This window comes from Bombina bombina, chromosome 4, assembly GCF_027579735.1.
Source record: "Bombina bombina isolate aBomBom1 chromosome 4, aBomBom1.pri, whole genome shotgun sequence".
Lineage (NCBI taxonomy): Eukaryota > Metazoa > Chordata > Amphibia > Anura > Bombinatoridae > Bombina > Bombina bombina.
Genome location: NC_069502.1, coordinates 103,676,148 through 103,699,629, shown reverse-complemented (window position 1 = coordinate 103,699,629; position 23,482 = coordinate 103,676,148). Strand labels below are relative to the sequence as shown.

The 23,482-nt window shown below is 35.0% G+C and overlaps 1 protein-coding gene across 1 annotated transcript in view; it reads left to right on the top strand.

The window, feature by feature from the left end:
- Positions 1-21,664, top strand: part of LOC128655955 (cytochrome P450 2K6) — a 236,806-nt gene extending 215,142 nt beyond the window's left edge. Inside the window, exons 9-10 of the mRNA XM_053709565.1 lie at positions 17,927-18,068; positions 21,393-21,664. Of these exons, the coding sequence (XP_053565540.1) occupies positions 17,927-18,068; positions 21,393-21,574 (324 nt within the window). The 3' untranslated portion in view covers positions 21,575-21,664. The remainder of the gene's footprint in view (positions 1-17,926; positions 18,069-21,392) is intronic.
- The last annotated feature ends 1,818 nt before the right edge of the window (positions 21,665-23,482 follow it).

Below are 23,482 nucleotides of genomic sequence, written 5' to 3'. Positions count from 1 at the left end.
ATGTCCCATATGTGAGTGTTCAGTATGTCCAATTTTATAAGGTATATGATGTTGTTTGTTATCTCTATGAGTGTATGGCTCGTATGAAGAAGGTTTATAGTTTGTATTCCTGTAATTGCCATAATTTTGTTGGGGTCTTCTTTGATTTTCATTATATGCAGGAGAATGTTTATACATGTTCTTTGTATTAATACCATCATGTTGTTGAGTTCTTCTATTGTTGGTCATATGTGTATAATGATTATCATTACTTTTATTATTGATATAGTAATTGCCATTACTTCTGTTGTTTGTACGATTATAGGTATAGACTTCTCCTTTGGAGTAGTCATCTTCATCTCTACTTAGTTTTTTGTTTTTCTTTTTGATGATATCCCTCTGATACTCTTCTGCATTGTCATATGCAGATTTTCTAAGTTTCTCAAAATCAGTATGTGTGATAAATTTCTCAAGTTCTTTCTGTATCTTATCTATTTCAATACCGACATCATTAAATAGTTTTTGTCGATGTTTAATTAGGATATCCATGAAAGTGTGGGCACAGACATTGAGGGCATCTTCCCACTCCTTATTGACTTCAGGATTGTCTTTAAAAGAGCAGTTTTTTAATACTCTCAGACCCCTAGGGATTTGGTTCTTAGCTTTATATTTTTGTAATGTTTCAAAATCCCACCAATGTCTGTGCTCAGTCTTCAAAAGATTCTCTAGTGTATAAAATAGTGTTTGCATAGAGGGATCACTATTGCCCTCATTTGTACACTCAATAGTGTTCATACAGCCATTTTTCCTCCTATTATTTCTCTCTAAAGATGAGAGCATGATACAATCAGGTCGTCTACCCCTGGTGGCCTACTTAAATTATTAATACAACAAAAGAAAAGGGGGCGCCCTTGAGAGTATCTATAAATGGTAATATGTAGTATATGAGGTAGCTTATATGTTACCAATAGAAATGCACTTTTCAGTATAAATGATGATACACTGATTCAGTAGTAACTAGTATATATGTTGTGGACAGAGTAAATAGATGTTAACCTATACAATTTGATAATCACAATGTTAATAGGACAGTTGTATCTCACTCAAAACTAGTATATACGTTGTGAACAGAGTAAATAGATGTTAGCCTAAACAATTTGATAATCACAATGTTAATAGGATAGTTATATCTCACTCAAAGATAGTGGTTAATGGGTGACAATGATCACTATATTGTCCTTTATAAAGGTCTTGATAGTAGAATACCAAGGCAGCAATCTGTAGTGGTCCAGACCAGGATCCAATTAAGCAATCTAAAATATCAAACAGAGACAGATGCGCCACATGGCCCAATATTGTAGTTTCCAAATTTATGTAGATTTTACTATATAGTTGAACTCACATGTATTGGAGCACCTCAATTGGTGCAAATGACACAGTCTGGGATCTATAACAGTCACCCAGCAGACCGGCCTCTCGAGTTGTTCAGGGTCTGTGTAAAATAGAAAACACAAAAAAGCCTATATGGCCTAGTATTGTATGACTAGAGTGATTTCACACCAGATAGTAGTATAAGATTTTGAACTCACATTTGGTGAAGCATCCCCAATGATGCTATAGAGACAAGCTGGGATTAATTCAGTCACCCAACAGACTTAGCTCGTGGCATACAGCATGCAATAGTCCTCTCAGTGGTCTTTAGGTCAGTGATATCCTCAGATAAAAACCAGTTCATAGGCAGCAAGTGTTTATAGTAAAAGTTAAAATCACTTTAATAAAATAATATTAAATTGCGACGCGTTTCTCAGTCTCAGACTGTTTCCTCAGGCATAATAAAATGGTTTACAAACACTTGCTATATATTCCTAAACAAACCACTTAACATAATTGGTAACACTTGTTGTGGGTGTGGTTTATGACATCATCAGTATCCTAGCTACTGATATATTTTAGCAACAAATGTGACACAGTATTGTATACTTAAACAATGTACATCAGAGTTTACATTTTATGAGTCAAGTGAAACAATCTACCTCATACTTTGCAGTGCAAATATTAATCATAATACATAAAACACATCAATATTATAATATTGTAGCAATACATATATTTCCCCATATCCAGTGAGATTTGTCTCATGCTACTCAATCATATCTGATTCCTATCTCTATTTCTATTTAATGTCTAGGCTGGGTCTGTTTTATATCAGAACATCTTTAATCCATTGTTTAATGGTTTATCTTTTTTCTTATTTAGTTTTTAAGTGTCTGATCCCTCTCTGCCAATAGCCCCAATCTACATTTAATATGAGGGTAACTATTTTTTGTTCAAACCTTTGTATTAAACATTATAAGCCCTTTGATTTATTGGTATGTAATAGTTTTATAATCTACTGCTGTGCATAAACTGTGATTTCAAATGGCAGGTTGTTGACTAACCTTATAGGGCTATTGATCCATTAGATTCGAGTAGTTTCAAACGCCATCTGATGTTCTAAATGGCGTGTGTGTTGCGCTAATGCGCATGTGTACAACGTCAATGTGTATGTGAGTAATGTTGCCAAGGGAACAAATAGTGTTAGTCAATTATACGTTGTGCGTAAAACGTGATACGTCCCAAGCTGCGCCAGTGCGCATGTCAGCACTGCTAAGGCGTCTCAAGCTTTCGTTGCCAAGGGAACCGGAATCCCATTCAATCTCACGTTATGCGTGTTATAGCCTTACAGCTGATAGGTTAGTATTATCTTGTAGGAGGTTTTTATTGTTTATGCTAGTGCGCATGTCAGCATTGCCAAGGAGTCTCAAGTTTTCATTGCCAAGGGAACCAGAATCTCATTCAGTCTCACGTTATGCGTGCTATAGCCTTTCGACTGATAGGCCAATATTATCTTGTAGGTGGTTTCCATTGTCCATGGGAAATAGACACCAACTACAAATTGAGACGTATATATTTGCTCTCTTGTCCACAGTAACCCCCATATAATAATGGCATATTAGTGGAAAAAATATATAATAATAATAAAGAGCAATATCATATTCCATGTGTACCGAGTCCTTCCCATCATAACATATCGTAGTGGGATATGATTACAGACATGTAATGACATAATACCATATTTAGAACAAATGTTAGCCAAAATGATGTATGTTGTTATACATCAGAATATGTATGTATATATTGTTCATATAGGAAATCATAAATATTATAAATTTTATAAATTTTATAAATTTTATAAAACTAGATCTCTTTTGACTCACAGTGTGTGTATTTCAGTAGTTAATATCCAGTGATACATACTACTATGTGATGTTGTTATAACAATATATAGGTCATATTATAACTAATCGTTATTATTGGGCTGATGGTACTGCGGCTCCATAGGAGTATATTTTACTAATACCCTTCCTTTATATGATGTCCCTATTTGTATTTACTAAGTGTCATGTATGTGTATAAACATGTGTGTATCTTAGTGGTGTCAAATTTCATAAACAATAGGATTAGTGGTTCAATTTCAAGATATAGTTGTTACTTTGGTGTTTTTTGATATCTAATTGATATGTGTATTCATTAATATTCTGCTCAAGTGACTATATGTGTTTACTTGTGTCAAATGTGTGTGTTAGATATATTTATATATTTGTTAGTGTCAGATTTTGGAAAAGTGATGTCTGATAGTTATATTTTTAGTCTTTATAGAAATTTTTCCTTAGTGTGTAGGAAGAGATATACTTGCAAAAAGTGTTAGATAAATTTCAGATGTAGTATATCTATAAGTATATATAGATGATAGATATCTTAAAGTGTCATTCCGTTTGATGTATATTACCTTAAGTGTGATATATGTGTCATTACGTGTGATATATATGTGTGTGCCCTCCTAATAATTTAACCCAATGTGTCACTTATATCAGAATGTGTATCAAAGAATATATATTACCAATAAAGATAGATGGTAATAAGTGCAAGATATGCCCAGTGATGGTCACATTTTTCCTCCATAGAAAGGCATAATGTATAAGAATAGATCTATACGTGTAGGTATAGATGTTTTGTTCTTAAATCTACAGGGTTATTCATAGGGTATTATGGTGGACTTGATATAACTTTACAGATCAAATGCTGCTAGATCTACGCACTCATTCAGACCCTCCGGAACTAAAGTGTGTAGTTTGTGAATCCAGAATGTTTCTCTCCGGCGTAGAGTAAGCATGGGGTTATGACTGTTCCTTGGTACTTGCTCTATAGGTAGAATATGAACAGATTTGGAACTACCTTTATGTGCGTAAGCACAATGCCTTGATAGGCTGTGTTTAAGAAATTTTCTTTCTATGTTATATTTGTGTTCACTCCATCTTTTCTTTATGGTTCGGGAGGTACGCCCTACATATTGGACCCCACATGTACAGCTAATCAGATAAATTACGTACGTGGATTCACATGAGAGTCTCTTGGTGATCTTAAATTGTTCCCCCGTTTGATATGAACAGAACGTATTGGTACCAGCTCTCACCACTTTGCACATATTGCATCGTGGCTTGAGACATTTATATACTCCATTTTTGGGCATAAACTTGCCCAAAAAAGTCCTATTAGGGACTATGACCTGATTTTGTGATGATATTTTATCTCTCACTATCTTACTTGGGGCCAATTTGTTTTTGAGTGTAGGGGCTCTCCTATAGACAATCCTAGGCTTCATAGACACAGAGTTTTTTAGAAATGGGTCGTCACATAGCCAATATAGAGAAATTAGTAACATCATTATAAAACATTGGCCCATTATATGTGACGACCCATTTCTAAAAAACTCTGTGTCTATGAAGCCTAGGATTGTCTATAGGAGAGCCCCTACACTCAAAAACAAATTGGCCCCAAGTAAGATAGTGAGAGATAAAATATCATCACAAAATCAGGTCATAGTCCCTAATAGGACTTTTTTGGGCAAGTTTATGCCCAAAAATGGAGTATATAAATGTCTCAAGCCACGATGCAATATGTGCAAAGTGGTGAGAGCTGGTACCAATACGTTCTGTTCATATCAAACGGGGGGAACAATTTAAGATCACCAAGAGACTCTCATGTGAATCCACGTACGTAATTTATCTGATTAGCTGTACATGTGGGGTCCAATATGTAGGGCGTACCTCCCGAACCATAAAGAAAAGATGGAGTGAACACAAATATAACATAGAAAGAAAATTTCTTAAACACAGCCTATCAAGGCATTGTGCTTACGCACATAAAGGTAGTTCCAAATCTGTTCATATTCTACCTATAGAGCAAGTACCAAGGAACAGTCATAACCCCATGCTTACTCTACGCCGGAGAGAAACATTCTGGATTCACAAACTACACACTTTAGTTCCGGAGGGTCTGAATGAGTGCGTAGATCTAGCAGCATTTGATCTGTAAAGTTATATCAAGTCCACCATAATACCCTATGAATAACCCTGTAGATTTAAGAACAAAACATCTATACCTACACGTATAGATCTATTCTTATACATTATGCCTTTCTATGGAGGAAAAATGTGACCATCACTGGGCATATCTTGCACTTATTACCATCTATCTTTATTGGTAATATATATTCTTTGATACACATTCTGATATAAGTGACACATTGGGTTAAATTATTAGGAGGGCACACACATATATATCACACGTAATGACACATATATCACACTTAAGGTAATATACATCAAACGGAATGACACTTTAAGATATCTATCATCTATATATACTTATAGATATACTACATCTGAAATTTATCTAACACTTTTTGCAAGTATATCTCTTCCTACACACTAAGGAAAAATTTCTATAAAGACTAAAAATATAACTATCAGACATCACTTTTCCAAAATCTGACACTAACAAATATATAAATATATCTAACACACACATTTGACACAAGTAAACACATATAGTCACTTGAGCATAATATTAATGAATACACATATCAATTAGATATCAAAAAACACCAAAGTAACAACTATATCTTGAAATTGAACCACTAATCCTATTGTTTATGAAATTTGACACCACTAAGATACACACATGTTTATACACATACATGACACTTAGTAAATACAAATAGGGACATCATATAAAGGAAGGGTATTAGTAAAATATACTCCTATGGAGCCGCAGTACCATCAGCCCAATAATAACGATTAGTTATAATATGACCTATATATTGTTATAACAACATCACATAGTAGTATGTATCACTGGATATTAACTACTGAAATACACACACTGTGAGTCAAAAGAGATCTAGTTTTATAAAATTTATAAAATTTATAAAATTTATAATATTTATGATTTCCTATATGAACAATATATACATACATATTCTGATGTATAACAACATACATCATTTTGGCTAACATTTGTTCTAAATATGGTATTATGTCATTACATGTCTGTAATCATATCCCACTACGATATGTTATGATGGGAAGGACTCGGTACACATGGAATATGATATTGCTCTTTATTATTATTATATATTTTTTCCACTAATATGCCATTATTATATGGGGGTTACTGTGGACAAGAGAGCAAATATATACGTCTCAATTTGTAGTTGGTGTCTATTTCCCATGGACAATGGAAACCACCTACAAGATAATATTGGCCTATCAGTCGAAAGGCTATAGCACGCATAACGTGAGACTGAATGAGATTCTGGTTCCCTTGGCAATGAAAACTTGAGACTCCTTGGCAATGCTGACATGCGCACTAGCATAAACAATAAAAACCTCCTACAAGATAATACTAACCTATCAGCTGTAAGGCTATAACACGCATAACGTGAGATTGAATGGGATTCCGGTTCCCTTGGCAACGAAAGCTTGAGACGCCTTAGCAGTGCTGACATGCGCACTGGCGCAGCTTGGGACGTATCACGTTTTACGCACAACGTATAATTGACTAACACTATTTGTTCCCTTGGCAACATTACTCACATACACATTGACGTTGTACACATGCGCATTAGCGCAACACACACGCCATTTAGAACATCAGATGGCGTTTGAAACTACTCGAATCTAATGGATCAATAGCCCTATAAGGTTAGTCAACAACCTGCCATTTGAAATCACAGTTTATGCACAGCAGTAGATTATAAAACTATTACATACCAATAAATCAAAGGGCTTATAATGTTTAATACAAAGGTTTGAACAAAAAATAGTTACCCTCATATTAAATGTAGATTGGGGCTATTGGCAGAGAGGGATCAGACACTTAAAAACTAAATAAGAAAAAAGATAAACCATTAAACAATGGATTAAAGATGTTCTGATATAAAACAGACCCAGCCTAGACATTAAATAGAAATAGAGATAGGAATCAGATATGATTGAGTAGCATGAGACAAATCTCACTGGATATGGGGAAATATATGTATTGCTACAATATTATAATATTGATGTGTTTTATGTATTATGATTAATATTTGCACTGCAAAGTATGAGGTAGATTGTTTCACTTGACTCATAAAATGTAAACTCTGATGTACATTGTTTAAGTATACAATACTGTGTCACATTTGTTGCTAAAATATATCAGTAGCTAGGATACTGATGATGTCATAAACCACACCCACAACAAGTGTTACCAATTATGTTAAGTGGTTTGTTTAGGAATATATAGCAAGTGTTTGTAAACCATTTTATTATGCCTGAGGAAACAGTCTGAGACTGAGAAACGCGTCGCAATTTAATATTATTTTATTAAAGTGATTTTAACTTTTACTATAAACACTTGCTGCCTATGAACTGGTTTTTATCTGAGGATATCACTGACCTAAAGACCACTGAGAGGACTATTGCATGCTGTATGCCACGAGCTAAGTCTGTTGGGTGACTGAATTAATCCCAGCTTGTCTCTATAGCATCATTGGGGATGCTTCACCAAATGTGAGTTCAAAATCTTATACTACTATCTGGTGTGAAATCACTCTAGTCATACAATACTAGGCCATATAGGCTTTTTTGTGTTTTCTATTTTACACAGACCCTGAACAACTCGAGAGGCCGGTCTGCTGGGTGACTGTTATAGATCCCAGACTGTGTCATTTGCACCAATTGAGGTGCTCCAATACATGTGAGTTCAACTATATAGTAAAATCTACATAAATTTGGAAACTACAATATTGGGCCATGTGGCGCATCTGTCTCTGTTTGATATTTTAGATTGCTTAATTGGATCCTGGTCTGGACCACTACAGATTGCTGCCTTGGTATTCTACTATCAAGACCTTTATAAAGGACAATATAGTGATCATTGTCACCCATTAACCACTATCTTTGAGTGAGATATAACTATCCTATTAACATTGTGATTATCAAATTGTTTAGGCTAACATCTATTTACTCTGTTCACAACGTATATACTAGTTTTGAGTGAGATACAACTGTCCTATTAACATTGTGATTATCAAATTGTATAGGTTAACATCTATTTACTCTGTCCACAACATATATACTAGTTACTACTGAATCAGTGTATCATCATTTATACTGAAAAGTGCATTTCTATTGGTAACATATAAGCTACCTCATATACTACATATTACCATTTATAGATACTCTCAAGGGCGCCCCCTTTTCTTTTGTTGTATTAATAATTTAAGTAGGCCACCAGGGGTAGACGACCTGATTGTATCATGCTCTCATCTTTAGAGAGAAATAATAGGAGGAAAAATGGCTGTATGAACACTATTGAGTGTACAAATGAGGGCAATAGTGATCCCTCTATGCAAACACTATTTTATACACTAGAGAATCTTTTGAAGACTGAGCACAGACATTGGTGGGATTTTGAAACATTACAAAAATATAAAGCTAAGAACCAAATCCCTAGGGGTCTGAGAGTATTAAAAAACTGCTCTTTTAAAGACAATCCTGAAGTCAATAAGGAGTGGGAAGATGCCCTCAATGTCTGTGCCCACACTTTCATGGATATCCTAATTAAACATCGACAAAAACTATTTAATGATGTCGGTATTGAAATAGATAAGATACAGAAAGAACTTGAGAAATTTATCACACATACTGATTTTGAGAAACTTAGAAAATCTGCATATGACAATGCAGAAGAGTATCAGAGGGATATCATCAAAAAGAAAAACAAAAAACTAAGTAGAGATGAAGATGACTACTCCAAAGGAGAAGTCTATACCTATAATCGTACAAACAACAGAAGTAATGGCAATTACTATATCAATAATAAAAGTAATGATAATCATTATACACATATGACCAACAATAGAAGAACTCAACAACATGATGGTATTAATACAAAGAACATGTATAAACATTCTCCTGCATATAATGAAAATCAAAGAAGACCCCAACAAAATTATGGCAATTACAGGAATACAAACTATAAACCTTCTTCATACGAGCCATACACTCATAGAGATAACAAACAACATCATATACCTTATAAAATTGGACATACTGAACACTCACATATGGGACATAATGATACAAATTTACAAAGGGGTAGCAATAATCATTTATCTTTTAGTAGATCCCAAAATAATGGCAGTTATCATCACAAATCCAACCATTCATATGGACAGGATTATAGAACTAAACATAATGAACAAAATTATGAGAATGAACAGAGAGGTGATTTCAATCAATATCGCCACTCTGGACCACACAATTATTCAGATTATCAACCTCCAAGAATGACTAACCAACATTATGTTGATAGTCCTCAAAATTCCCGCAATCATTTAGACTGTCAACCATATGGAGGGAACAATCAACATTATGTTGAAATCCCCCAGAATATAACACCCAATAATCACCAAGAAAGACCAGTATATAAAGAAAAAAGCAGCTACTATTTCCCAAAACAGTCTGAACATCCACATCAACCTAATATCAGAAATAAATCATCTGAATCTGATAATAGGTACCAACCATTGACTATAGAAAGTCATAATAATACAAGTAACCCACCAACACCATACGATGAAGGAGTTAGTCGCACTCCTTTTTTAGGTGTGGGCCACAACTCACAACTAGAGCAGTGGACCCTATCCCCCCGGCCGCCGCGACAAAAAAGAACATTCGGAAACGGGGAAGTAGAGGAAAATCCTCAACCCTCAAAAAAGAAAAGCTGTTAAATTATAAAAAAGGGATACATAATTTGTCTAATTTTGAACTATCAGATGACGAAATTAGAGTTCTGGGAAAGGGTCTGTCATTTAGCCCTTCCAATAGTCCCAATATGTTCCAGTTATTTGTGGATATAAACAATTTCACAAGAAAACTGTCGTTGCAAAAATATTTTGCAGAGAAACGCCTTAAAAATACAACTAATAGACCAATTATTGTGGATTCTATGAATGAGCGTTTGACTGAGGGTACAATCATGTATGAACCAGATACTCTGTTGGAACAACTGACCGAAAATTACATCCATACCGATTTTAAGCCAAAATCGAACTTTAATCCACATAGAACCAAGAATTCACATATTTCTATCTTTCAATCTATGGTGTTAAAGGATCTGGAGAAACTCTCCAAAAGATCTAAATATAAAAATAATCTGAGCCCTGGGGAACGTATTGCTCTTAAATCTCTAAGTAACAACAAAGAACTTGTGATCCGCCAAGCAGACAAGGGCGGAGGAATAGTGCTTCAGAATATCACAGACTACATTGAGGAGGCTAATAATATTCTCAACAATGCCAGCCACTATAGGATATTACCTAGCAATCCCACATTTGTGTATCAAAAACAACTATTATCTCTCCTCTCTGAGGGTTTTGATGAAGGCATTCTTACTAAAAAGGAGAAGGACTACCTCTATCCGAAAAATCCGAGTGTGGCCTTCTACTATCATCTTCCCAAAATACACAAAAATTCTTCTAAACCTCCTGGCCGCCCTATAGTGGCAGGCATAGATAGCCTCACCGACCATGTTTCCGCATATGTGGATTCATTTTTACAGAAACATGTGATTACCTTACAATCTTTTATAAAAGATTCGACTGATTTAATAAATAAGCTAGCTACTCTGGGGATTACTAAGACTGACCAGAACCTGTGGTGGATTACGAGCGACGTTAGCTCGTTATATTCAAACATCCCACATGACAAAGGATTAAGAGTAATCCAGTCATACTTGGCATCTGATATCTACATGCCAGTCAGACAGCAACAATTTATTACTGAACTAATTCAGTTCATTTTACATCACAACTATTTTCTTTATCAGGGTATGTACTACCTTCAGGTGAAGGGGACGGCCATGGGCACCAGATTCGCACCCAGTTTTGCCAACTTATACATGGGCAAATTTGAGGAGACCCATGTATATGGATCTCCTATGAGTGCGAGTCTGGTGTTCTATGGCCGTTATATAGATGATCTGATTTTTTTGTTTAGAGGCACATATGAGGAGGCAGTAATATATACCAATTCTTTAAATTCAAATGAATTTGATTTGGAATTTACAAGTAATATTCAATCTAACATGATTGAATATTTGGATCTACTTCTCTTTTTTTCTGCTACTGGAGATATCATGTCAGAAACCTTTTTTAAGAAGGTTGATTGTAACAGCTTTCTCAATTATGGGAGTAACCACTATCACTGTTGGAAAAAGAATGTCCCATATGGGCAATTCAGAAGAATCCGACGGAATTGTAGCACAATAGAAAGCTACAAAAAACAATCTATGATTCTCAAAGATAGATTCATGGAAAAAGGGTACCCATCTGATCTAGTACAAAAAGGATATTTAAGAGCTCTGCATGATGACAGAAACAAATATTTGTCACAAACCAAATCAAAAGTTAAATCCAATGAAGAAAAAAACTATGAGTCAGGTAAAACACCACTTTTCATCACTGGCTATAGTAGCCAATATAGAGAAATTAGTAACATCATTATAAAACATTGGCCCATTATATGTGACGACCCATTTCTAAAAAACTCTGTGTCTATGAAGCCTAGGATTGTCTATAGGAGAGCCCCTACACTCAAAAACAAATTGGCCCCAAGTAAGATAGTGAGAGATAAAATATCATCACAAAATCAGGTCATAGTCCCTAATAGGACTTTTTTGGGCAAGTTTATGCCCAAAAATGGAGTATATAAATGTCTCAAGCCACGATGCAATATGTGCAAAGTGGTGAGAGCTGGTACCAATACGTTCTGTTCATATCAAACGGGGGAACAATTTAAGATCACCAAGAGACTCTCATGTGAATCCACGTACGTAATTTATCTGATTAGCTGTACATGTGGGGTCCAATATGTAGGGCGTACCTCCCGAACCATAAAGAAAAGATGGAGTGAACACAAATATAACATAGAAAGAAAATTTCTTAAACACAGCCTATCAAGGCATTGTGCTTACGCACATAAAGGTAGTTCCAAATCTGTTCATATTCTACCTATAGAGCAAGTACCAAGGAACAGTCATAACCCCATGCTTACTCTACGCCGGAGAGAAACATTCTGGATTCACAAACTACACACTTTAGTTCCGGAGGGTCTGAATGAGTGCGTAGATCTAGCAGCATTTGATCTGTAAAGTTATATCAAGTCCACCATAATACCCTATGAATAACCCTGTAGATTTAAGAACAAAACATCTATACCTACACGTATAGATCTATTCTTATACATTATGCCTTTCTATGGAGGAAAAATGTGACCATCACTGGGCATATCTTGCACTTATTACCATCTATCTTTATTGGTAATATATATTCTTTGATACACATTCTGATATAAGTGACACATTGGGTTAAATTATTAGGAGGGCACACACATATATATCACACGTAATGACACATATATCACACTTAAGGTAATATACATCAAACGGAATGACACTTTAAGATATCTATCATCTATATATACTTATAGATATACTACATCTGAAATTTATCTAACACTTTTTGCAAGTATATCTCTTCCTACACACTAAGGAAAAATTTCTATAAAGACTAAAAATATAACTATCAGACATCACTTTTCCAAAATCTGACACTAACAAATATATAAATATATCTAACACACACATTTGACACAAGTAAACACATATAGTCACTTGAGCAGAATATTAATGAATACACATATCAATTAGATATCAAAAAACACCAAAGTAACAACTATATCTTGAAATTGAACCACTAATCCTATTGTTTATGAAATTTGACACCACTAAGATACACACATGTTTATACACATACATGACACTTAGTAAATACAAATAGGGACATCATATAAAGGAAGGGTATTAGTAAAATATACTCCTATGGAGCCGCAGTACCATCAGCCCAATAATAACGATTAGTTATAATATGACCTATATATTGTTATAACAACATCACATAGTAGTATGTATCACTGGATATTAACTACTGAAATACACACACTGTGAGTCAAAAGAGATCTAGTTTTATAAAATTTATAAAATTTATAAAATTTATAATATTTATGATTTCCTATATGAACAATATATACATACATATTCTGATGTATAACAACATACATCATTTTGGCTAACATTTGTTCTAAATATGGTATTATGTCATTACATGTCTGTAATCATATCCCACTACGATATGTTATGATGGGAAGGACTCGGTACACATGGAATATGATATTGCTCTTTATTATTATTATATATTTTTTCCACTAATATGCCATTATTATATGGGGGTTACTGTGGACAAGAGAGCAAATATATACGTCTCAATTTGTAGTTGGTGTCTATTTCCCATGGACAATGGAAACCACCTACAAGATAATATTGGCCTATCAGTCGAAAGGCTATAGCACGCATAACGTGAGACTGAATGAGATTCTGGTTCCCTTGGCAATGAAAACTTGAGACTCCTTGGCAATGCTGACATGCGCACTAGCATAAACAATAAAAACCTCCTACAAGATAATACTAACCTATCAGCTGTAAGGCTATAACACGCATAACGTGAGATTGAATGGGATTCCGGTTCCCTTGGCAACGAAAGCTTGAGACGCCTTAGCAGTGCTGACATGCGCACTGGCGCAGCTTGGGACGTATCACGTTTTACGCACAACGTATAATTGACTAACACTATTTGTTCCCTTGGCAACATTACTCACATACACATTGACGTTGTACACATGCGCATTAGCGCAACACACACGCCATTTAGAACATCAGATGGCGTTTGAAACTACTCGAATCTAATGGATCAATAGCCCTATAAGGTTAGTCAACAACCTGCCATTTGAAATCACAGTTTATGCACAGCAGTAGATTATAAAACTATTACATACCAATAAATCAAAGGGCTTATAATGTTTAATACAAAGGTTTGAACAAAAAATAGTTACCCTCATATTAAATGTAGATTGGGGCTATTGGCAGAGAGGGATCAGACACTTAAAAACTAAATAAGAAAAAAGATAAACCATTAAACAATGGATTAAAGATGTTCTGATATAAAACAGACCCAGCCTAGACATTAAATAGAAATAGAGATAGGAATCAGATATGATTGAGTAGCATGAGACAAATCTCACTGGATATGGGGAAATATATGTATTGCTACAATATTATAATATTGATGTGTTTTATGTATTATGATTAATATTTGCACTGCAAAGTATGAGGTAGATTGTTTCACTTGACTCATAAAATGTAAACTCTGATGTACATTGTTTAAGTATACAATACTGTGTCACATTTGTTGCTAAAATATATCAGTAGCTAGGATACTGATGATGTCATAAACCACACCCACAACAAGTGTTACCAATTATGTTAAGTGGTTTGTTTAGGAATATATAGCAAGTGTTTGTAAACCATTTTATTATGCCTGAGGAAACAGTCTGAGACTGAGAAACGCGTCGCAATTTAATATTATTTTATTAAAGTGATTTTAACTTTTACTATAAACACTTGCTGCCTATGAACTGGTTTTTATCTGAGGATATCACTGACCTAAAGACCACTGAGAGGACTATTGCATGCTGTATGCCACGAGCTAAGTCTGTTGGGTGACTGAATTAATCCCAGCTTGTCTCTATAGCATCATTGGGGATGCTTCACCAAATGTGAGTTCAAAATCTTATACTACTATCTGGTGTGAAATCACTCTAGTCATACAATACTAGGCCATATAGGCTTTTTTGTGTTTTCTATTTTACACAGACCCTGAACAACTCGAGAGGCCGGTCTGCTGGGTGACTGTTATAGATCCCAGACTGTGTCATTTGCACCAATTGAGGTGCTCCAATACATGTGAGTTCAACTATATAGTAAAATCTACATAAATTTGGAAACTACAATATTGGGCCATGTGGCGCATCTGTCTCTGTTTGATATTTTAGATTGCTTAATTGGATCCTGGTCTGGACCACTACAGATTGCTGCCTTGGTATTCTACTATCAAGACCTTTATAAAGGACAATATAGTGATCATTGTCACCCATTAACCACTATCTTTGAGTGAGATATAACTATCCTATTAACATTGTGATTATCAAATTGTTTAGGCTAACATCTATTTACTCTGTTCACAACGTATATACTAGTTTTGAGTGAGATACAACTGTCCTATTAACATTGTGATTATCAAATTGTATAGGTTAACATCTATTTACTCTGTCCACAACATATATACTAGTTACTACTGAATCAGTGTATCATCATTTATACTGAAAAGTGCATTTCTATTGGTAACATATAAGCTACCTCATATACTACATATTACCATTTATAGATACTCTCAAGGGCGCCCCCTTTTCTTTTGTTGTATTAAGAATGCCAAAATGATTGTCTTTGTTGCCATTTTTCTTCTTCAGAGGGGAGTTGCCTGGTATTTCCAGGCTGGACTGACCTTGATATCTGATATCAGACTGATATACTTTATTTCTCCTCTGTAAAAAAAGCACATTTAGGCTAATAGAGGCTGCTCTAAGGTCGTAACTCAAGCTACTGAGCCCGAGCTGTTATTTGTTCCAGGTAGAGTGCTTCTCTTTCTGAAAAGATTTAAAAACACATTTAGTTTTTTTCACTGTAAAGTTAATAATCAATTTAACAGTATAATGCTTAACATAACTTATACTGCACACATGCCCAGTATACCCATAAGGCCCCAGCCAATGTTCCCTCTATTTTTTTGAGCACTGTGCACAAATAAATTAACCTGTACAATTTTTGACCAAGAGACTAAAATGTGTGCACCTTACAAGACAGATGTTAAAAATATTGCAAGCTCACTTGTGTGAGCAAAAGATAAATACCACTCCCTATACCATCAATGAAAGGTGTCAAGCAAAAACTAGCAATTGTATTGCAAGTTAATGGTTAAGAATTGCACTCTGATAAGTATCAGGTAAAGTCATTGTGACTTATCACAAAGGACTTGTTTTTGTGCATAGACCAAACACACTGATGCCATTTTACATTTACTAAATATACAATGGTCTAGATCAGACATCCTCAAACTTGGCCCTCCAGAGGTTTTGGAATTGCATTTCCCATGATGCTCAGCCAGCATATCAGCTGGCTGAACATCATGAGAAATGTAGTTCCAAAACCTCTGGAGGGCCAAGTTTGAGGATGTCTGGTCTAGATTAATAAAGGAAATAATCATATCTGTTTTTTAATCCTTCACTATTGGTTAATCTTGGAAATTTAAACGTAAGAATACCTAAATGTCAATTTTAACATTGATAAAAAATGTTGTGCAAATGCCTTTATATAACGCCTTCATACATTGGCTTATCCATCAGTAATTTGAGGTCCCTCAAAGAATTTAAGAAAGCAAATTTTAGATTGAGAGCTATTTATCATGCTGTAGACATCAGTATACATCTAAAACTTAAACGTTGGGGCTTGGTTAGGAGTCTGTGATTCAGCGCAATGTTATTTAAAAATAAGCAAAACTATACATTTTACAGAAACACTCCCAGATGGCCTATATAAAACCTATATAAATAAATCATCTACAAAACATTTATGCAAAGAAAAATCCAGTGTACAATGTCTCTTTAATATATTGCAGCACAGTAATAAATCAAAACTACAAATACACGTGTAAAATAGCAACAATCACAAAAGAAACAAACAATGTGTAAGTGGCTTTATGACAAATATACAACTGTTTATAGCATTGTGTATCTTTTTTATGCATAGTTTACATTTTTAAAATATTTAGCTCTTTATATTTGTATCTGTAGTTACCATTTTGCAGAACATTTTTTACACAATAAGTGTTAACTTAACAAACATTGCCAGGGTAGCGTGTAAGTTAAGTGTTATTTTTTTTAAGTTGCTCTCTCCATTAAACTTTATGGGAAAAAGAATTTAATTCGGTCATGATATCTTAAGTCATGGAAGCCTATTTATCAAATGTCTGTTGGAACTGATCTGACAGTGCGGATCAGGTCCGACAGACATCGCTGAATGCGGAGAGCAATACGTTCTCCGTATTCAGCATTGCACCAGCAGCTCACAAGAGGGCTACTAGCAGGGAGGTGTCAATCAACCTGATCATACTCGATCGGGTTGAATTGTGTCGATTCCTGTCCGCCTGCTCTGAGCAGCCCGACAGGGTTGTGGAGCAGCGGTCTTTTTTCCAGGACATTTCCGACCAGGAAGATTGACAGCCCCTGGTCACGCACAAATGGCTGAGCATGAGCAGGGGTCAGGTTGCACACTTGCGATGGTGTGCAATGGTAAATGCAGGCAGCAGATTGCTGCCCGCTAGACGTAATGTTGCATAGTTAGGTTAGAAGATGAAGGCTCCTACCTGCCCGGTCTTTCTAAATGTGGGCCAAAAACTGTATAGATATTTGTCCAGCCATGTTGATATCTTTATAAAACAGACAATCATCTTTCATTACATTAAAAAGTAAAACGTTGTTACTTGCTCATTTATGTCATTTCTTTTTTATAGGGAACTAACGTTCTTCTAATGTTGGCATCCGCATTAAAAGACAAGGATTACTTTGAAAAGCCAGACGAGTTTTATCCTCAACACTTTCTTGACTCTGAGGGAAATTTTGTAAAAAACGATGCATTTATACCTTTTTCAGCAGGTATGTAGCCCATCCTTATACATATATTTTTTTTTATGAAATGCGTTGACAAAGACAATTCTTTGATATCATATGAGGAATCATCATTTTGGTCAATAGAGACACAAAGATTTATGCAAAAGTTTGTCATGGGAAATAGAATATCACATACATTTTGCAATAATTAGACAGTGTGCTTAACATAGTACTTGATCTCTAGTTAATGATCACATATCACATTCTAAAGATAGCAAACTTTATTTGAAGAGATCACAATAATGTTACAATAACATTTTGAACAACACACAAACTGCAAAGCAAAGCTACAGTTAATGATTAGTTTGCAACTACACAACAATAATATGATGAGCTTCTCTCTAGTAGGGATGGGCGAATGTGTTTATATTCAAATTCGAATGTTAGAACAAATATTATTGTAGAAATTTGATTTACATAATAGAATGTTGATAAGAACAAATATTCTTAAAAATTCAATTTTCAAATATTATTTACAGTTTTCGAATGTCACATTTGAATTTGAATGTCACTTTCAAATTCGAATATTACATTTATAAGACACAATTGTAGACTAGAAACACTATTTCAAATTTGAATGTCACATTCAAATCGAATATCACATTTGAATCGAATATCACATTCAAATTTGAATATTAAATTTATAAAACACAGTATTAGACTAGAAATATTATTTCGAATTTGAATGTCACATTCAAATTCGAATGTCACATTCGAATCGAATATCACATTCGAATGGAATATCACATTTGAATCGAATATCATATTAATTAAACACAGTTGTAAACTAGAAATACTACTTTGAATTTGAATGTCACATTCGAATTCGAATGTTACATTCGAATTCGAATATTACATTTATTAAACACAGTTGTAGACTAGAAATACTATTTCGAATTTGAATGTCACATTTGAATTTGAATATTTCATTTCAAAATTGAATGAATACATAGCTAAACATTCTATTATTCTAACAAATATTTTGAAATTTTAATAAAAAATTCGAAAAACTAAAATTCGAAAATAGAATGTTAGAGAATGTTATATAAACATTCGAAATTCGAATTGATCAAACGAATGTATAAAAAAAAATTAAAATTTCGAATTTTTAGAAACATTCACCCATCCCTACTATCTAGTCATCCTTATGATTATTTCTAAACACTGCAGCATCGTGGTCATGGAGCTATTAGACTTAGTTGATGCATTGTCTTCAAGCAAAACAACCTATATTAAGCAGCATATACTGCTTTGGGCCCTACCATAATGTAAGAAGCAGTGGTCTCCCCCACCTCTGAGTATGCGGATTGAAATCACCCCGAAAACACTCACTTGGGGTGAATGACAGGCTCTTCTCTAATACGATTGGTCGCACAAGAGAAAGGGGAGGCACTACACACTCAAGCAGGTGTGTAATGGTATGTCTGTTGCCTGTTTATTGTAAAGCCATGCAGACTGGTTCTCAATAGATTTATCATGTGGCGGATGCTGCAATCTACCCCCGAAGTTTCAGGTCCACCTGAAACTTAAGTTAAGAAGCAGAGGTCATAAGATCGCAGCTCCTTAATTCATCTGCCACCTCTGAGGTGGCGGACTGCAATCATCCCGATCAGATATAATTGGGATGATTGACACCCCCTGTGCAGGAGGCGTCATTGCACAAGCATTTCATCAGATTTCACATTTAGTAATGTCGGGTGGACATTTGATAAATCTACCCCATGGTGTCCACTACCTTCAAAATCCTCTTAAAGATATGTGAGGAACTATATATATATATCTTGCAATTACAGATTTTTAATGACACAGCTCACAAATAAAGAAAAGGAGAGCAATATATACTTATTTATGACATGTCACTCTAGCCTAAATGACCTAAAAACATATCTGTCACCTAACACCAACAATCAAGCTTGTAACAAAGACTTATATTATTATCTCTCACCTCAGATCTTCTGTCCAGGGGTTCGCCACTCTACTTCTTTTAACCTTTTTAGACACCCAGCTCAAATCTACTTTTCTGCCCCTCATTCCACCTTCAAACCCAAAATATATGGGATTTTCATTTGAGATAATCAAGTTGGGAATAATAGGTTAAAAAACCAAGGACTTGTCTTCACTTAATTCTATATTTCCTAGGAGGTATAAAGGGTACATTTCAGCTACTAATTATTTCTTTAAATGTTGATGTCTATATTTTTTTTAATAAGGTACACCCATATTGCTCTATAATTCAGAAAATGAAGGATTAGACCATTCAGAGGCTTGACTGTTAAGGGGATATACAATTTGTGTCATGTTTATATTTGTAATATTAGCAATTAAACAACACATCACAAAATGTCTTTATAGAAAATAAATGTTTGTAAAACAGTTATAGAACAATTATATTATAAAAATCCAAGAGCAGACTAGTGAACCACCAAGCATGTTGTGTATGTTTGCCTTATTTCCTTTGCTATAGCAAATCAGGGACCAGATATAAATCAACTCCTGCACTGATCTAAGCAATTACTTTATAATGTGGCTAGATTAGCAGATTTCAGCATATAAGTAAGCTGTATGCACTCAAACTTCATTCTGCATGTACATTGCACTTGTACAGTATTTTACTATAATTAATAAAACATTCTATGAGGATACAATTTTTAGCTTAGCTTTGATGTAAAATATGTAATTATAACAGAATACTGCAATATATGCGGTTATTTCACAGCATGTCTGAATAACTTACCATAGCACCTTTGTATATAAGCTATGTTACATCTCCTTTCTTTTAAAGCATGGGATACAACACCTCTGAACATACATATATAAAAGAGAAAAAAATCATTCTCACTGATGACTCTTTTATAGACTTTGGTTAATTTATATCAAGCAAAATATACATTTGACAACCCTTAAAGGAACGTACAACCCAACATTATTCTTTCATGATTCAGACAGAGCATATCGCTTTAAATAACTTTCTAGTTTACAATTATCCAATTTTCTTCATTCTTTTAGTATCCTTTGTTGAAGGAGCAGCAATGCATTACTGGGAGCTAGTTTACACTTTGGATGAGCGAATAACAAGAGATATATACTGTATGCACAGCCACCGATAAACAGCTTTCCTACAGTAGTGTATTGCTGATTTTGAGCCTACCTAGTTATACTTTTCAACATAGGATACAAAGAGAATGATGCAAATTTGATATAGAAGAAAATAGGAAAGTTATTTAAAAATACGTGCTCTATCTGAATCATGAAAATTTCATTTTGACTTTCCGGTCTGTTTAACGTATTATTTTTACTATTATTTTGTAGGTCGGAGATCATGCGTTGGAGAAAATTTTGCCAAAACAGAGCTCTTTCTGATTTTCACAAGGCTGCTGCAAAAATTCACATTTCAGCTTCCTCCAGGTGTTTCAGATGTTGATTTTTCCCCTGCGGTTGGATTTACCAGGGCGCCTAAGCCATATCTCATTTGTGCTGTGCCTCGCTATTAGAATGTGTTAATTAATGGGATCAGAGATTAAGATTGGAAGTTTTGTAAACAATAAAAAACACACATTTAATATAATTAATCACTTCTAATAATTTTTTTTTTTTATACATTATGGACCAGATTACGAGTGGCACACTAACAGTTACATGCAATCGATATTGGGCTTATCGCGGCTGTTTGTGTGTGTCGGATATAGAGCTCTTATTGGGACATCCTAAAACATTTAATATGAAAATGGCTTAATATAGCTTAATGAGTAAAAAAGTGGCCAAATATTAATCAATTGCTGCATAATTGTGCACAACCCACTATCCAAGCCTGTCCTAGAAGTTTCATGGATTTTGGTTTCCCACAAGGCAAATGAGTGACATTAAGCTTGTTTTTTGGGGAGCTTAATGTGGCTTAACATACAAAATTGAACTTACATGTTAACCAATTTCCCCCAAACTTACCACAATACATTAATCTATCTATTCAAACATATTTTGAAAATGTCAGGACATTTGATAAAACATACCAAAAGTTGGGGTGGAGCTTAGCCACGTAGCTGAATGACAGCAGAAAGTTAGAGCTCCTAGGCCTGGCATACTTGAAGGGCTAAATATAACATCAATGTGGCTGGAAACATCAAGCACCTAGGAGTAATTGCCTAAACAGCAATAGACTACAACGGGATTGAATCGAAGCCCTTAACAGCAGACAGCTTGCAAGTAAAAGAGACCTTCATTTTTCCTCTCACCGGGGCCTTCTCACTGACATCGGCAGCCCACGTGGCAGTAACATATAAGGTGTCATCACAAGAAAACTCTATTGAAATATTGCACAAGAGAATAGAGGACTTAGAAAACCGCAGCCACCGTAATAATCTGAGGATCAGGGGGACACCAGAAGCCATAGCCCCTACTGCGATTTTGGGATATATACAAGATTTGTTTCGGACCATTAAAGGTACACCTGGGGCCCCAGATGTTCTGGTTGAACGAGCTCACAGAGCACTTCGGGCCAAACCCCCACCCAAAGCACCCCCCAGGGACATTATTGTTAAACTATTGCACTTCCCTGATAAGGAAGAAATGCTAAGAAACTCGAGAGCCAAACAGCCAATCCGCCACACTGGGATCAATCTTCAAATATTTAGTGACATCAGCCCTACAACACTGCAAAAGCGCAGGTCACTTTCATTCCTCACATCGGCCTTGCAAGCCAACAAAATACCTTATAGATGGGGATTCCCTGTTTCTATAGTTGCAACTAAGGACAATAGGACTGCAATATATAAAACTAAAGATGATCTCGTCAGGTTCTGCTCTCAACTTGCTATTGAAGTGCCATCACCTCCACAGATGGCAGAAAAAGCAACACACAGCATACTAGAAAGAGCACAAGAAGAAGAGGGCCCATCTACACAAGTTGCAATACCACAAAAGGCGACAGAGGACTGACGCCTGTGGGACAATCTGGACACATGTTACTATTCAGACAATAGCCCTCTGAAGGAACAGGACCCCCGCTTGGGAGACGCAAGTATCTTGTTAAAATAAGAAATGTATAGTTTGTTTGTCTAGTTACCACCAGTTAGCCGCAGAAGTAATGGACATTTAAATAATACTGACATTCCACAGAACTGGTACCTTTGGGGTAACAGACCCCTGTCCTAGTTATTATTCAAAGGACTAGGCAGAATGGCGACCAAATATAAGTTTGTTGAAAATACTATTAACCCAGTTTTTACTGTTGTTATTTACTGTTGTTATTTCCATTTATGATAGGCTAGGCTATAACTGGAATATAGTTGTGCTGTCTGCTTTGAAATGTTGTTCTGAATGATTAAGGTACTTTAATATTGTAGGATAATGGGTAAAACAGTAAACAAGTTTACTATGGTTAACATTTGCACCCTTTTTGCATC